General features: G+C 41.5%; 1 protein-coding gene across 1 annotated transcript; it reads left to right on the forward strand.

Moving 5' to 3' along the window:
* Positions 1 to 873: 873 nt before the first annotated feature.
* Positions 874 to 6,519, forward strand: ACTC1 (actin alpha cardiac muscle 1). Its single transcript, XM_075103250.1, has 7 exons — positions 874 to 1,066; positions 1,696 to 1,844; positions 2,962 to 3,286; positions 3,953 to 4,114; positions 4,226 to 4,417; positions 5,647 to 5,828; positions 6,199 to 6,519. The coding sequence occupies exons 1-7, from the start codon at positions 907 to 909 to the stop codon at positions 6,340 to 6,342; spliced, it is 1,314 nt and encodes a 437-aa protein (XP_074959351.1). The 5' UTR covers positions 874 to 906; the 3' UTR covers positions 6,343 to 6,519.
* The last annotated feature ends 11,056 nt before the right edge of the window (positions 6,520 to 17,575 follow it).

Consider the following 17,575-nt stretch of genomic DNA (forward strand, 5'->3'; position numbering starts at 1 on the left):
CACTGTGCTCTGCGATATAACGCAGTTCCCCTGGGGCACAGGTTGACAATCTCTGCCTTCACATACCAGGCCAAACCCACTCAAGGGATGCCTCTCCAGTCTTTCTATTTTTAACTAAAAAAAAAAAAAAAATCCTGAAGATACACGGATTTTCTAGGTTCCACCGCTAGAACAAATTACCAATGTTTCAACAACTGAGCAGGAAAACAACTGTCACATCACATTAATACCACAGCTGGTTTGTGTCCAAGCTATTCCCATCTCTCACCCGCCGCCCTATCCATACCACTGGGTTTTACTGGTCGGGTGTGCATTAAAAGTGCAAAAATGGGGAGTTTAAGTATATGCATGTTAATGTAAACGAGCACATCCCATTTTTGCTATAGGCGTCAGCCAAAAGCAGAGAGAAGCACGATTTTTCCTGCACGTGCTCATCAAAGTTTAAAAGAAATTGAGTCTGCACCGCTCCTTCCTAAGGCAATACGGGCAGCAGATGCCGCCTCCATGCAGCGGAAGAGCCCCAGTTGTTGGCACCAAAGTAACCTCATGGGCCGTCGGTTAAACGGGAGCCCGGCTGGCTTTTTTTCTGCGGAGAAATGAAAAGCCGGGGGAGAAGGCGCCCGGGCGGTCCCCCGCGCCCCCCGCCCAGCCCCAGCATCTCCCGTTTCTGGGTCCACCTGGGCGGGTACCCGGCGGGAGCGGGCACCTGGGGCCGGGGGCGGCGGCCCGGGGAGCCCCTCTCCAGCCCGCTCCCCGGGGGCGCTGGCCCCGAGGGGCTGCGCGGGGCTCCCTATTTGGCCATGCGGCGGGCCGGGGGCGCGCTGCCCCGCGCCTGCCTTACATGGGCCGGGCGGCCGGGCCGCGCCGGGGCCGGCCGGGCTCCATTCATGGCTGCGCGGCCGCTCAATGGCGCCGAGCCGACCAAATAAGGAGAAGGTGGCTGCCCCGTCCCGCGGCGGTCCCGGCCGACGCTGCCCCTCGGCGGGGTATAAATTGGGGCGCCTCCGCCGAGCCGGCACCCAGGCTTTGCTCCGCAGTCCCCCCCCCCGCCGCCGGTGCTGGTCTGGTGAGTAGCGCGGGGGCGCCGGCAGCCCGGAGGGGCGGGAAGGGCGGGATGGAGGGATGGATGGATGGACGGACGGACGGACGGACGGACGGGAGGCACCGGCGGGCGGCGGATACCGGGTCGTGCGGGTCCAACAGCCGCCGCCGTGCCTGCGCTCCCCAGGCTCGGCGTTACTTCTGCCGGGCACACCGCCCCCGGCCCCCGCCGCGGCCCGACGGGCGCCGGGGAAAGTGCTGCGGGCAGGGCCGGCCTCTCCGGTTTGAAGCGCTTTCCCTCCCGTTTCAATCTGCGGCCTGAGGGTCCTGCTAGCGATGCCCTAATGAGCGCTCTGCCAGCCGGGGCAGCGCCGTTCGAAGCGCGGAGGAGCCCAGCGGCTGACGGGGCCTGTCTAAAGCCCTGCCCACGGGCGCGGCCGAGCCACCGAGCACCCTCCCGGGGCGAGTCAAATTTCCCGCTCCCGGCCGCCGCTGGGCCGCCGGTGCGCTCGCTGGGCCGCCGGTGCGCTCTCCGGGCGGGCTGGCGGGCGGGGGGGGGGGGGCGCCAAGGGGCCGCCCGGGGGCTCGGCGGGGGCCGGCGGCAGCGCCCCGCTGTCCCCCGGGGTCTGGACGCGGCGCCGCGCTGTGTTTCAGGTCCGTGCCTCCCTCCGAAGATGTGTGACGACGAGGAGACCACCGCACTGGTGTGCGACAACGGCTCGGGGCTGGTCAAGGCGGGCTTTGCCGGAGACGATGCCCCCAGGGCCGTTTTCCCGTCCATCGTCGGCCGCCCGAGGCACCAGGTAAATACCGGGGCAAGACCGGGCCGGGACCGAGCCGTTCCTCTCCCTCCAGGGATCGCCTCCACTCGCCCCTTCCCTCCTTCGTTCTTCTGTCCTGCCCCAAATACCCTGCCCTTTGCACTGCTCGCTTCTTGTGGTGGTGCTGGCTGTGCCTTTCCAGTTCTCTCCAGTCCTTCCCTCAACTCCCCTCTTTGGCTGTCCCTTATCTCCTTTCTACCCCGTCTCCCTTTCCCCCAGCTATTTCTAATTCACCAACATTCCTCTTAACTCCCTCCCTGTTCTCTCTCCCAGCGAGCCCAAACCCAGCTTCCTGCCAAGCTGCTTGCCCACTCCTTCCCCTAGGCCAGACCTGCGGCTGGTGCTGGTTCGAAGGCATCTCCGTTGGCTGAATTTGCGGACGATGCAGTTTGTTTAAGGCCCTTCCCACCCATCCTGTCCAATGTTTCATGTAGCAAAACATCTCCTTTCAACATCCTCTACTTCTTTTGTCTGTCTCTGATTTTGCTTTCTCACCACTCTCTAAGCCTCCTTTTCTCTGTTCCCGTTTCACTCTCCTTCTCTTGTTAAATCAACCTATGGAAAATATAGTACTTTTTCTCCTACAGTTTCCTTGGTAAAAAGTTTGTAATGCCTTTTTTTTTTTTTTTTAACTAAAACATTTGCAGTTTGTGTTTTGTTATGATGAATAAATTACTGCTGAGGCTCCATAGTAAATACGAAGTATCTTCCTTTACTAGAAGGCTCATTTCCCTCTGTATCTTCTTGTTTGTAAACTCTCTTTGCATGCCCGTCCGTATCTTTTCCTGTTCATGGTATTGTGCGGTTTACTTTCAGTCAAACCTTTGGGTCAGAAGGAAGGGATTGGAAATAAGAGGTCCATTAAAAAGGGGGAAAATCCTTTTGTCTGATTAAAGGAAAAAGGATTTTATGAGAAAACTTCAAATTCTGTTGACTTCATATTTTAATAATGCTCACTTCTTTTCCTAAACAACCTTTTAGTGGTGTGACTGCTTGTACCTTTTTTTCTGAAAATATCATAGCTGTCTGTGCTGTCATTGTTTGGGCTCTGTGCTGTTGCCTTCCTCAAATAATGCTTTTCCGTATCTTCTTCTCTTAGGGTGTTATGGTTGGTATGGGTCAAAAAGATTCCTATGTGGGTGATGAAGCTCAGAGCAAAAGAGGTATCCTTACTTTGAAATATCCCATTGAACATGGCATCATCACCAACTGGGATGATATGGAAAAGATCTGGCACCACACTTTCTACAACGAGCTTCGTGTGGCCCCCGAGGAACACCCTACGTTGCTCACAGAAGCCCCCTTGAACCCCAAAGCTAATCGTGAAAAGATGACCCAGATAATGTTTGAGACCTTCAACGTACCTGCTATGTACGTGGCGATCCAGGCTGTCCTGTCCCTGTATGCCTCTGGTCGTACAACAGGTAAAATTAAAAAAAAAAAAATCAAAAAACCAAACCACCACTTAGATTTTTCCTTTCAGGAATCCTCCTTCCTTCTCACTCCAAATAAGAAAAAAAAAAACATAACTCATTCAAATTTACAGAAAAATAGGTATTTTCAGTTTATAGTGACTGTTGATGGCAGTAGCAGAAAAGCCAGTACAAAATAAGTCTGGACAGCACAAGGCGGACCTGTCTGCATTGCTTTCAGAGAGGCACCGTGGAACTGACTCTTCTGCCACTTGTCATGGCACAAACAAGGAGACATTCCTGCGACGATACTGCAGTTAGACAAGTATTATGCCAGTTTAAGGGTTTAAACTGGCCCCAAAAGATGCTCATTATTGGACCAAGGCAATCACTATTGCAAATATACTTACTGCTCAGTGCAGTAGCAGTGGAAGGCTGTTGGTATGGATTGGCTTAAAATATGTACGGGACAACTGTTTTGTGGGAAAGTTCACACCAAACAGGAATGTCCAGGCAAGCAAAGGCAGAAGGAATGGGCATCTTCATGGCTAAAATGGAACGGTGCTCCTTTATAGTGCCTGAAAAATCCTGTATTGTGTTGTGTTTGTCGCTGCTTACTGCCTAAGGGCTCTAAGCATCTGCTAGGTGGTTCCAACTGCTCTGACATTTCTCTCCCAGGTATTGTTCTTGACTCTGGCGATGGCGTCACCCACAATGTACCTATTTATGAAGGTTATGCTTTGCCTCATGCTATCATGCGTCTGGATCTGGCTGGCAGGGATCTGACTGACTACCTCATGAAGATCCTCACGGAGCGTGGCTATTCCTTTGTGACAACAGGTCAGTCCTTCAGCTTTGCCCTCCTGTGAAAATGCTCATGTTTCTTTTGGCCCAACTTGCTCCTAGTATTTTGCTTCTCCAAACCTTGATTTGATTCCCATATATCCACAGCCGAACGAGAGATTGTTCGTGATATCAAAGAGAAATTGTGCTATGTTGCACTGGACTTTGAGAATGAAATGGCCACTGCTGCCTCTTCCTCCTCTCTGGAAAAAAGCTATGAATTGCCTGATGGTCAAGTGATCACAATCGGTAACGAACGCTTCCGCTGCCCTGAAACCTTATTCCAGCCATCCTTTATTGGTAAGTGTTCCCGGGAAATTCTCCTTTCTGGAGGAGGTATGAATGAATCAGATGATCTAGAAGGTGACCCACTCCTCTTCCTGCTTATCTAAATTTGGCATGAAATAAAACACAGATAAAAAATGAGTTAGATCCTCTGGTCCCTGTAAGCTGTGTTTGATGTGAACTCATCTGGTAATTAGCTGAGCTCTGGGCTCTTGTTCCAAGTTTTAGATCAGGTTTTAGGGCCACAATTTTTAGTGATAAAATGTACAGTTAGAATATCGTCATTAGGGAGTTGGACTCGGTGATCCTTATGAATCCCTTCCAACTCGAGATATTTGAGGATTCTATGGCACTGATGGCAAGAACAGCTTTCAGCGCTGCATGTGTAAGGCTTACACTTGAACAGTATCTGACTCCATGAGGAATTAAAGTGTCTGGGAGGGGAAAAAACCGGAACGAAGGTGTGTGTATATTTATATGCACTGTAATTAAACATTTCTGCGGACTAGATAGTAAGCTTTGCTGTTTGTGAGTGCAGCTGACGCATATAGCAAATGCTTATACTCTAAGTCCTGAGTAATAAATGCAGTTGTTCATCAGCTGACATCTTACTGTGGATCTAGTGTCAGCCCTTTCAGGAAGCACCTGTTAAAATTAATAAATTGGAATGCAACCTACAAACACTTGCTTCTGGTTTCTTTCTTCTTACCACCAAGTGCTAATATCTTGGTCCGTGTCTTGGCTGTGTCTTGCCTTGATGTTTATAAATGGTATAGACTGTATTTTGAATAGGCTGAAAAAGGAATGAAGTTACTATTTTCTTCTTAAGTTCTAATTCAACTGCTCTCATTGCCTTTATTGCTGTCTTTTGTATATTCAGCCAATGCTTTTTGTGAGGCTCTGGTGTAACCTGATGCTCCTGTTTTCTGTTCTCTGTAACTTCCTCCCATTGCTGTATACTAAATGAATTCATCTTGTGTCTGCTTGTTCTCTTACTGTATATTTTGAGTCTCTCTCTTTTGCGCATGCATTATGATTAATTCCTAGCAAATAGTTTTATTCTTCTTAGCTAGCTCTGCAAGTCTATTTTTTGACGTTTTGCTGTAGCATTTAATAACCAGTAAGCAACTTCTTAACAAAAATGTCATAGAAGCTCATATTATTGATGAGGAGAAATGCCAAGAGTTCTTTTCATGAAGACCTCTTGTACAATTTACTGACCTACTGTCTTATTTCTCCTCAAGGCATGGAATCAGCTGGTATTCACGAAACTACCTACAACAGTATCATGAAGTGTGATATTGATATTCGTAAGGACCTGTATGCTAACAACGTCCTCTCAGGTGGCACGACAATGTACCCTGGCATTGCTGATCGCATGCAGAAAGAAATCACTGCACTTGCTCCTAGCACTATGAAGATCAAGGTGAGGAATTTGACTCTGCACTATAAAATTTGGGTAAGGATAGGGAAAACATCCACATCATTAAATTGGGATATAGGAACAACTCAAAAGCAAGGTCAACAGCCGACGGACAAATGAGAAGAAATTCCATTTAATCAGCATAATTATATTGGTTAGAAGCAAGTGTTAGAAAAGAGGAAAACATGGTTGTAGATTTTCATAAGGAATATTACAGGTGTTGTATCAGCTGCTGAAGATCAATACTGTTATTATAGAAAAGTTCTTTATTTACTCAAGGAAATTCCTAATGGTTTGTTACATTCGTGATGCGAGTTGGTTTTTCAGAAATGTCACTGTTAAATGAGGATTTTGTTGCCTTTCTTTATCCTAGATCATTGCCCCACCGGAGCGCAAGTACTCTGTCTGGATTGGTGGCTCCATTCTAGCATCTCTGTCCACCTTCCAGCAAATGTGGATCAGTAAACAGGAGTATGATGAAGCTGGTCCATCCATTGTCCACCGCAAGTGCTTCTAAGCACTTTTCCCCTCAATTTACTTCCCACTCAGGATGACGACAATATGCTTCTTGGAGTCTTCTGGCAACCCTTCCTGAACTCTTCAGTCATTGTACAGTTTGTTTACACACCCGTGCAATTTATTTGTGCTTCTAATATTTATTGCTTTATAAATAAACAAGATCTGGGACTTGCAACCTACAAATGATTTGTCTTTCATTTTATTATAAGTATTCTTTGGTTAAAAAAATGAGACCAAACGCTCTGGGACCTGGGAACTCCCAGCAAACCTGTCAGTGCCTTCACTGCATGTATGTCCTAACAGATGGAGGCATGTTAAGTCATGGTTTCCTATCAGTAAGAGTTTACAGTTTTAATTTTGAAACTTGAAACAAAAGAAGCATCATATATCAAGGTTTACAAAGAAACAGCCTTGAGGGTAGACCCACTAAGTGGAACAAGTGGAAGGAAATCTCTCATAGTAGTTTACTGGGTTTAGGAATGTTTCTTCTGTTGCATTTATTATAACCCAAGTATTTTAATATTAATTTATTGAAAGCTGAAGCTTCTGTGAAGGAATTATGTTAATACATTTAGAATGCGATTTATAACTAATTAGCTCAATCCAAGAGAGTCATAAATTGTTTTCTGTGGGCTATAAAGATATATGACAAAACATTAATTCAAACTGACAGTTTACTCATCTTCCCCCATCTCTTCAAATCCAGAGATAAAGAAGTGAAACATTTATTGTACTAATGCACAAGAATAAAATTTTTGCTGTATAAACATACAATTGTTATTATCATGATTATTTTCACATCACCGTACATGTGTCTTAGGCAGTTCTTGCTATTCTTTGTTGCTGTTTGACCCAGATACTGCAATTATAAGTTGCCTACTTTCCATGGGCTTTTGTGTTCCTCAGCATGACTTTTTATAACTGTGTTCTTTGACTTTTATTTTTTCTTTTTTTTTTTTTTAAGGTAATATCTAAAAGGTGAAGTACAGAATGACCTGTGACACTTTCATTAAAATAGTGGAACTGGTCAGTCATAGTATGAACTATGTACAGACTGGAGTTCACCTAAACTTGATTTAGGAAATCAATAAAGCATTTATTAAGAAGTACAGGTGGTTAGTTAGTCATGTGCTCAGATGACAGCCATTACAGGTGCTTGAAAAGATTAGATTTCATGCTAATTTTATACTCAAATGGAAATTTAAAAAACCCAGATAATAACAATAGGCAGTTTACACAGTTTCAGGGAAACTTTTGCTGTTCCTCCCGCCTCTTATTTTCTAGAAAAACATTAAAACTGGCCGTTAGATGCGCTCTGCAGTTAAGCAGAACTGATTTTACTCTTTGAATATATGAGGACGTATTTAGTACCTGTCTTCAATTTACTTATCATTAGAAGACATTTTACTGAGGTGCCGTTGTAGTTGCCTACCATCGGCTTGCAATAGAAATATTCAAATATTTCTATATACTTTTGCTTTTGGACAGAGAAGGTGGGTGGATTTGTTAAATATGAATAAAATTTAAACATAGGCATGAAATTTTAAAAACTTTTTTACAATTTAAACAAATTTAAAAATTTTAAACAAACACAAAGAATGAAATTTTAACATAAAGATACAAACGTAAATATAAATATGCAATACTTATCCTCACACTGCACACAGTGCTACTGAAATGCTGGTGTGACTCTGTTAAGGCAAAGCCAACGGCTCCCACTGTTCTTAAGAAGGTTTCCAGAGTAGGGAATCACCCTGAAGTTCACACCATGGAGAGATTTTGTATGTTTTGAAAACACGGGAACATTTCTAGATTTCTGACAAACACAAATTTAATTATTCAAACTTAAACGTCACTTGCCACTGATGTTTGCGTATTGTTGTTCAGAACCACGGTACTTTTCTTGCCTGTTCTTGCTTGCTAATTTGAAAGACTTGGCTGGTCAGAAAGGTCATTTCAAGTATTAGTGTGAATTAATAGGGTGATACTGGACATAAATTGCAACTAATTGGAGCTTAAAATGTTAAGCAAGTATGCAAAGGGCATGCTAAGTCATACCCAGCGGATTCCAGGCCAGGAATGGCAGGCATAAAGCTGGCACCCCATTCATGGCTGCGATCAGGAGTTCTCCCTTGCGCATGTGGGCATGAGGAGGGAACTGAAGTAGCCGCTGATTACGAGTGATGGAAAAATTCCTTCCATAGACTTTTTGGGGTTTGTCATTCACAGATTATGGCAATGGATATGAGCAGCAACGATTGTGCGAAATAGGGATATGCTTGGATGTATGTAGGAGATGACTAAAAAGTAGTAATGCCTTGCCCTTTTCCTCTTTTTATAGTGTGTGTCCAGGTGTATTCAGTTTGAATGCAATAATCCCATATTTTGCCATTGAAAAATATGCATTCACAGTGCAGTGAAAACTTTAGTATTTCAATGGGATAGCAATTATGATAACTATTTATGGAAAGAAAACTAGATCTTTTAAATATGGATAATGCAGCTGATCAGTTTGATTGAGCGGAATTTGAGTGTCAAGTCACATAAGCTAGGACCCAAACATGAATAAGAGATGCCACTGTTAAAAGTTTACCCTCCATTTACATTTTACAACAAGCCTTAATTACAGTGGTATACATTTTGTGTGACAAATGAAGATGGTGGAATGGGATGCAGAAGTTAACTGGAGAGACCTATATGACAAGCAGTAAAACTATTGCAGGTACTTCCTTGACAAAAGCAAATTAAAAAACAGCTGTACTCAAAACCTGCTGTGATCTTCAATCTTCTCCTCTGAGACACCCCAGCTAAGGAAGTTATTGACATAAATTTTGAAAGGAAAGGATCACAGCTAACCATTATTGCTCTGGATGAGATTCTTTTCGGGTGGAAGAAGAAAACTTAACGCTTAGCGAGATTTGTAGGTTCAACACGTGCATTTTGAAAAGCAGTGTGGATACACGGCAAAAGGTCTGTCTGCCTCGCCAAAGCGCATCTCGTCGTCTGGCTGTGCGGCCTCTTGTTGCTTTGTACGTAAAATGGTGTGGAAGTCGTTCTGTGGAAGACAGGCTGATGTGATTTTTAAGTTAGATAAAGAGGCTTTATTCAGTAATAAAGGCTGAATGGTGTTAAGGAATACTAACACACATCCGTAAAATCTGGGACAAAATCTTATGGCCTGCTCTGGCCGGGGAGCGTGTTGGTACTTAAAGAGTATTGAGGGATAGGATTATGATCAAAACAGAAAGCTTGTAACGTCTTTATGAAGTATATGCTAAGAATCAGAAAATCCTGTGATTCCGCTTTAAAAGATGGATTTTTTTTTTTGACAGGAAATAAGGAGACGTTTCAGAATTCCCCTGTTAGTGCTTCAAGGATCTTTCAAAAAAATTGGTAAGACAGTCCTTGTAAATTTGATAGAGTTGTCAACTTTGCAGTAATCTTCTCTAAAAAGGCCATTTTAGCTAAAGCTTTAAAAAAGTCAGCCTGAGGCAAAATACTAATATGAAAATTTTTAGCCTGAATAATTGAATTCTGTAGAGTGATAATTTTTTTAATGTAGAACAAGACAGATTTATACTTAAAAACATCAGGTGACTCTAAATATATGTGACAGTCAGATTAAGCTACAATAATAACACAACAATAGCAAAAAAATAGAGAAAAAACTCTTCTCTGCAGGTTGGATAAACTTAATACAAGGCCTAGGCAGAGACTGTTGCTTTCTTCCAGTAACGGCTGAACCTAGTCCCACCCTGAAGCACCCTATGAGAGAAGCCTCTGACATTATCAAGACACAAGAGAAAGGAAAAAAAAATTATAAAATTGAGTGATTAGTAAATCTCACTCATTACACTCAAGAAAGAAGCAATTCAGGCAGTTAACATACCACCAATTACCTTTGCTTTTTCTCCTGAGGATGACTGTGATTGCTGAAACTTGCAAACTCAGTGTATAGATATGTTAATTATTGGAAAAATTGTATTATGCTGATATAGAATTAAAGGATGGATTTAATCTGTGATTAAGCTGTCCTGTGTGAATAATGTTGGATGAATAGAATTTAGCAGACATTAGCAAAAGTTAATATACCTGGTGACAATCTTATTTTTCATCATAAAGAAATAATTCACAAAATATAGTATATATGAGTTCTACCAAATATAGGACAGTATGCTCTCTTAGAGGAGGGGAACTGTATTTTAGAAACATTTTAAACAATTTTCTGTCAGGCAATATATATATATATATATATATGCAGGGGAAAAAGTGGATGTGGAGTAGCATAAATCTTTATTGACATAGGTTTACGTAACACACAAACAATATAGGACGTCTGGGAAGATACCTGATAAAATCCAGGTAGCGAGGCAGTAAGAAAGAGCTTAAAGATTAGTTTTGAGTCTCTCACCCCCTCAGGTTTAGATCGCCAGAAAGGGTATTGTCAATGATAACGAGGACTACGCGAGCATTTGTTCCGAAGGGTCCCAAGTGCCTTGTGAGTGCGTTGTGGCTTCTAGACACGCTTTTGCAAAAAGGCGATGCTCAAAGGGAAACTGAGGCGCTCCTGGGTGTCAGAGAGGGGCTGCAGCTCCAGCTTTCCTAGAGACAGTGGAAATAGGTGGCTGTAGCAGCACACGTTCCTCTCCCTCCCCCAGCTCTTTGTAGCTGGCTCTGCCTGCCTCAGCTGGGGTAAGAAAAAGAAGGGGGTGAAGAATCTAGTTCATTTTGTTCCGGGAAGGAAGGAGTCTAGGAGGTACATATTGCTGTGCCAGTCAGGGCGGGGAGATCTTCCACAGCATCCAGAAGCACAGGGATTTTACAGTAGCTGCTATCAGGGAGAAAAGATAAATTTAGGGAATTCAAGCAATATCCTTATGTTTATGTAATCAATGAGTTTTGACACTGAATTTCATGCTAATTTGTCTTTTTTTTTGTTTGTTTTGATTTTATAAATAATTTTCAGGATACAGGCTTCTGTCCTCAAAAGCTGTCTATTTCATAAAAAAAAACCCCAAACCAAACTCAAACAGAGTAAGAAACATTAATCTTAAGCAAGAAAATTGTCCACCTTGGGTCTTTTTTTTAATTAAGTATTTTTTGTTACTAAAAATGTTTTAAAGTTAAGTGCGTGTGTGTGTGTGTGTGTTTGCAATGCTCTGATTCTCTGGTTAGCCAGAGGGCATAAGAATTCTTGCAGAAAGAGAAATCTCAGCAGATTTTAAAGACAAACCACTGAACAAGCCATAAGAAAAAAACACTTCACTCCTTACTACTTTAACATGATTTATGACTTGAATGCAACACCTAAACTGGGAGATCCTTCCTTGTCAAGGAACACCACCTACAAGAAGACATTGTTTTCCACCAGTTAAAGCAAAGCCATTTCTGTGGCTGTAACTTTACTTCAGGTAAATGTTTAAAGGGAATCATTTACTCAGTCTTCTATTATAGGTTAAACAGAAAACGCCCGCCTTATGCTAAACTTCTGACTTCATTATCTGATGTGTTAGTTTTACAATTTGAGTAACTAATTACAGAAATTAATAACATCAACCAATTGAGTTACTAATTCAGCATTGGCTGTGAAATCAGCTTTATTACCTTACTCTTTCATTCATAATTTAAACACTGAACTCATAGCAGACAGCCTGTTTGTATATGTGGAAATGTGAGTTGTGAAAAATACAATCTGTCCATTTTTTCTTACAAAAGCTTAATGATTTCTGTGATCTATATTTAAAAAAACCCATGTATATATTTGCAGGAATGGATATATAGTAGGTATTTAATCTATGTTATGGCTTACTAAATGTCACAGTCCATTACAAGATACTACCAAATGCCCAGATATATTTTTAAATTGTAATGTAGTGTATTGTGAAAACCAAAACCTTTAATATGTGACAAAACCTTTAACATGTGGCAAACAGGTTTATAAAAATGGTCTTAGGCCTTACGAGTCTTACTACTGTGGAAATGATTTTAGATTTATTTTTAATTGAATTGGAGCTCTTTTGTGCACCTCAGCTCTGTATGGCAACCAGACAAACCACAGTAATGCAGTAGCTTTTGATCTTTTGCCCATATATTTTGTCAGCTGAATTGAATGTGCTTTGAAAGAGACTTACGTGGAACTGATATCTTCACTGTACATAGGAAAATGGGTGATTAGGCTGTTGCTGGTGATAGTCACTCTTGCATTTGGTTCTGCGTTCTCCAAAGTGTTTGCTGTAATTATATATATATATATATCTAAAAATATATGTATTATAGATTTCCCCATTCATATGTGCGTATACACATATATACGCATACAAATATTTTCCCTAACCCTTCTTTTTATCTTTGCAGTGGAAGAGCATCCCTGACTCGGTAACAAGTTTCAGAGACCACGTCTCCATGGCATAGCATATGAATACCCCTCCAAGAAAATCAGCATAATCGAAGTTCGAAGGAGAAATATTGTGTGTCAGAAACATCACAGAGATATTTCACTAGGACAAAACTGTGGATGTTTTGTAGTCTTGTTCCTAAGGCAGAAGTTAATTCCTGATTTAGTTTTTTCCTCAAGGGAAAACCTCAAAACTTTGGAATTTTGAGAAAAGTTCAGAACTGAAATGTTTTTGGTGCTAATGTGAATTGCTCTTTCCTTCTTACAGCCTACAGTCTGAGTGCCACAGAGGCATGTTCTTCAGACGTAGTCCGAATACGTCACATACTGCTGAAAGTGTAAAAAGTGCCCAAAGTCATGTAGAGAATAAGTTTGCAATTTCTGGTGTCACAATCTGTATTTTAGTGGCTGCAGCAATAATTTCGTAGACTTTTCCTTTCTGGTCAAATAAAACATCAGCTGTTGTCATCAGCTGGGTGGACAAATTTGTTTCTGCCCTTTCATTTCAGTTGAGACTATGAGTTCTGCCCATTGTACTGGCACCTAACAGAATCAGGAAACTGCATCATGACCTCATTTTTGTAAAAAAAAAATGTATGAAATTATCAGGAGTAGTATTCTGCAGGGTCTTCCTTCTGCCAAGAGACATACAAAGGGTTCCTTTGCTCATTCTGTCCATACATATTAAACAAAGCAAATATATTGCCATTTAAAATGCTCAAAAGACTATTTCTTTAATAAATAATACAGAGATGGTGATTGTGCAATCTCCAAATAAGGTCATGGGGTGACAGAGAGACAGTGGGTGCTATTAAAAGCTTGACATTTATCACTCACAGTCGTTAAATTTATCATGGTATTTGTGGTATTTGCCAATCTAAGTATAGAGAATGCCACAAATACCACAGAACGGATAAATACTGCAGTACAAAAACCAGCAAACGGCTGGTGGTGCTTTGCTAAACCTATAGCGCTCTATGTTCTGGAAATGCATTGCAGGTGCTATTGGCTAGGATTTTCTTGGTATGGAAATGGAAAAAAGTTTGTTATGCTTTCCTTTTCCTTTATCTTGCCTATTTAGAACAAAAGGGCTTTTGTACAGGAAATATTTCTGCCTGTTTGTCCATAGCCTCCAGAGCAATGGAGACCCTATCAGAGTCTGAGTGTCCTAAAGCTAATAAAAACCAGATCATGGCATGGCATTCTCACAGACAGAACAGAGCCTGTCCAGCACATAAAGGTAAGGAAATGGCACTCAGAAATATGCCCTGTATCTTGTGACAAACAGCCCACTGCGCAAATTTTGTTGGAAAAAAATGGCTTTTCAAGCAGGAAGCGGTTCTGTAGTATATAATTTAAGAGCTCTGTTTAAATCCTGAAGGACAGAATGGACATAATCAATCACATTGTACGCTTACTCTACGACACAGAAAAATCATCATTATTTTCTTTGCAATAACTGCAGAAAAGGCATTAAGCTAACGAAGTGCAAACTAATTTTTCTTCACCTAATAAAACAACTTCAGTGGTGATAGAGGAGATCACAGTGTTGGGTTTTTGCGGTCTGGGCACCCAAATCCTATTTGTTCCTTGGAAAAATACTGTTTCTTGACCACTCTTCTCCAGGTTCAAAGGGTAAGCATGAAATGGACAGCTGCTCTCCAGTCTTTTCTGCAGGTGCAGTTCTGTCCCTGCTTGACTGGGGGAGGTGCTGTGGTGCTAAAGCACCAATTCTCATAGGTATTACGGTTTATAAAGGGTATTTTGCTGCACCTTAAGAAAGTGTAACAAAAAGTAGAATGAATGCGGCCATAGTTGTGACCAAGTCCTTCAACCCTGGCAACAATGAGCACTTGATCCCTTAATGGGATTCTACGCTTGTAGGGCAGACCTAAGCCTAGAGTTAGGTAATTTCCTTGCCATGGAGCTGTTGAGACTGTCTATTTGATTCTCTCTTAAGTTTTGAATACAGCAGATGGCACTGAAGAGTATATAATGAAATTCCTGGGCTATCAACAAAACCTGTGTGTTACAAGTCAGTCCTGCTGTCAGTCCTTGACATGAACTCATCACATTCATTTGGCATGCATTCTCCACAAAGTTCCCTCAATTTGCCTGGTGAAAGCAATGGAGGGAAGTATGCTAGGGAAAGAAGGTACTGTATCCAACTTCAGTCATTTCTATAAACATTTAAAATTTACCCAAATCATAGGTAGGTTGACCTTAAAAATCTCTTGAAGAGTGGAATGTTTTTTGCTTCAATGAGTATTATTTTGGAAGACGAACTTCAGATATAACTTAAATGTAGAACAAAAATGCTGCACTATATTCTTAGGGCCATAAAAAATAATAATTAAAAAAAAACATAAGGGCCAAATTCCCAGTTCAGGTGAATCAGAATGCTGCTCTTACTTTGAAGCCAGTGATACTAGTAGGACTGTCTAAAGTAGGTGAGGATATGGCTATTTTCCTACACAGGTTTTTTTCTTTTCTTCCCACGTTGCAAATCTCCCATGCATGCTTCTAATTAACCACTGAATACAGCGGCTGAAAAGAATCAAGTGGAGACATTTTAAGTTTGTCTTTGTGAAAGGTCATTCAGTGTGGATTTTGAAAATTATGTGTCTTGGACTAGAATCTAGTGCAACTTGCTGCAGGTGCTGAGAGTTAAATGCTGGTGTGTGCAACTTTTGAATTGTTTATTATGCCCATCAAAATGCTGGAGGTTTTATGTCTTAAAAGCAGCTGTATATCTCTGAATGTACTTTTTGACTTCTGAGGAGATTAGTTTCATAATAAATAGCAAACATAAGAAACACTTTTGTGTACCCTTAAGTAAGCATGCAATGCTACACCGTCACAGAAGACCACTTAGAGTTTGAGAGAGGTATTACTTTAACTTTGCCTTTTCTATGTGTATTGTGATTTGGCGTTCCTATTTACACATTCACTTAATTAAAAATAAAAATATTTTAACAAGTTATTCATAGCCATTGTAGCAGCGTACTTGACTTGTTCCAGACCCAGCTGTGTTATGTCATACCCTCTCTGCAGGACAATCATTGCTGCCCTGTGATGCAAGTATATTGCCATTTCCTAGTTCTGGAAAGATTGTTTTTTCGCTGCTGCCAGAGAAAAGAACGATTAAACATATTTTATTGAATTCTTTTGATATACTCATTTGATATATATCTCTGACCAACCCTCCCAGTGAAAAAAAAGGATATCTCTGATTTATCGTGTCAAAAACAATGTCTTGCTTTACACTGTAGCTTCTTTTTCCAAAGTAATCTTAAAAGCTGAAGAAAGCCACATTATTGGGAAGGGGAGGTAAGAGAGATCTTATAAAAGAGGCTTTTATAAGGTCTTTCCTTTATCACAAGAGGAGAGACCTGATAAAAGAGGAAAGTCAGTCCCGGTTCTCTGCTTGAGGATACTTCTGTCATCATGGCACAGGTAGGATCCTTGCCACCCAATTTGTCTTGGCCTCATTGCGTTTCACAGTGAGAGATGCCGTTTTAAGTGTATTTTCCATTCAACAGGAGCTCTGCCTGCACCATACATATGCCTCATCCACATGTCTAGTTGGTATTCTTTGGAGTAATTGATCTATCTTGGAGCTTATGTTTTCTCTCATGCCTTGTTTGTCCTCGTGGCAGTCATATTTGGATTTCACACAGTCATTTTTGCTGTACGTACCACCTCCAAGCCCAAGGAACAGTTTGCACTGACATTTCAAGTAGCATGACGCTGGGCTTTGATAACTAGTTGGTGTAATTAAACTGAATATGCCTCACAAAAATTTATTAAAGCCCTGTGGGGACTTTGCTATCATTTCTTTTTTTCCCCCGCTGCACTGGCTTTCCTGAAATCTTTTTCTCTTTACAATACGTTTTCTGCCCCAAAGCAGATCCTCTGCTCTGAGGAAATATATGGAACAATGAAATGTATCAAATTACAGTAATGAAACAAATCAGATCAATAGTTTATCCATGTCTTTTTGGACGTATTACTTATTGACGTATTTTTTTAAACAGGTCAAATCTTTAAGTGCTTATCAACAAATACTTCAAGTCACTTGCCTGGTTTTTGTTCACTGAAACTATAGGATGAATATACTTATACAGTGAAAGCAGGGCTGAAAATTTATTGATTTCTGTTCCTCAGCATCAGAAGAGGTTTGTTTTTGAGAAAACACTGGATAGCTGCATCTCAACATGAGGTCTTAAAATTTCTGCCTGAAAATGTTCTCTGTGTGTGTAATCTTAATCTACTTTAACCATGTGAAAATCTTAATTAAATCTAAACCTTAGGGTCCCTGGTTTTTCTGCTTTGTTGATTCACTATAAACTGTCTTCTTTTTAGGCAGATTGAAGCCTCTGTGATGAGAAAAGTTCTCCATAGACTCGTTCTTAGAGGTTTCCACAAGAAAACTGGTGCTTCATCATGGCTTTGTACTGAAGAAAGAAAATGAGAGCAAATCCAGATGGGAAGAGGGAGGCTTACTGGGCCATGTAGGGAGGGATGACCGCCTTCCTGGCTTGCACACCGCCTGAGCGAGTCTGCTCTGAGGAAGGTGCGTGCAGAATGGAGGTATTCTGGAGGTGTGACTGAAGAAAATAAAATTCTGTATCTTATTTATTGTGTGCCCAGCAGGTACAGACACGTACAAATGTAAGAGATCCTTCAAAATCTGAAAAACAGAAAATGTAGATAAAACGCGATGTAGTATTTGCAGTAATCTTATGAATTGACGCAAAGTAATAGTTGGCAAAATTGTACACATGAAATATTTACCCACTTGCATGTAAATGTAAATATATGGCACTGTTCTCAC

This window comes from Phalacrocorax aristotelis, chromosome 9 (genome assembly GCF_949628215.1).
Source record: "Phalacrocorax aristotelis chromosome 9, bGulAri2.1, whole genome shotgun sequence".
NCBI classification, from domain to species: Eukaryota; Metazoa; Chordata; class Aves; order Suliformes; family Phalacrocoracidae; genus Phalacrocorax; species Phalacrocorax aristotelis.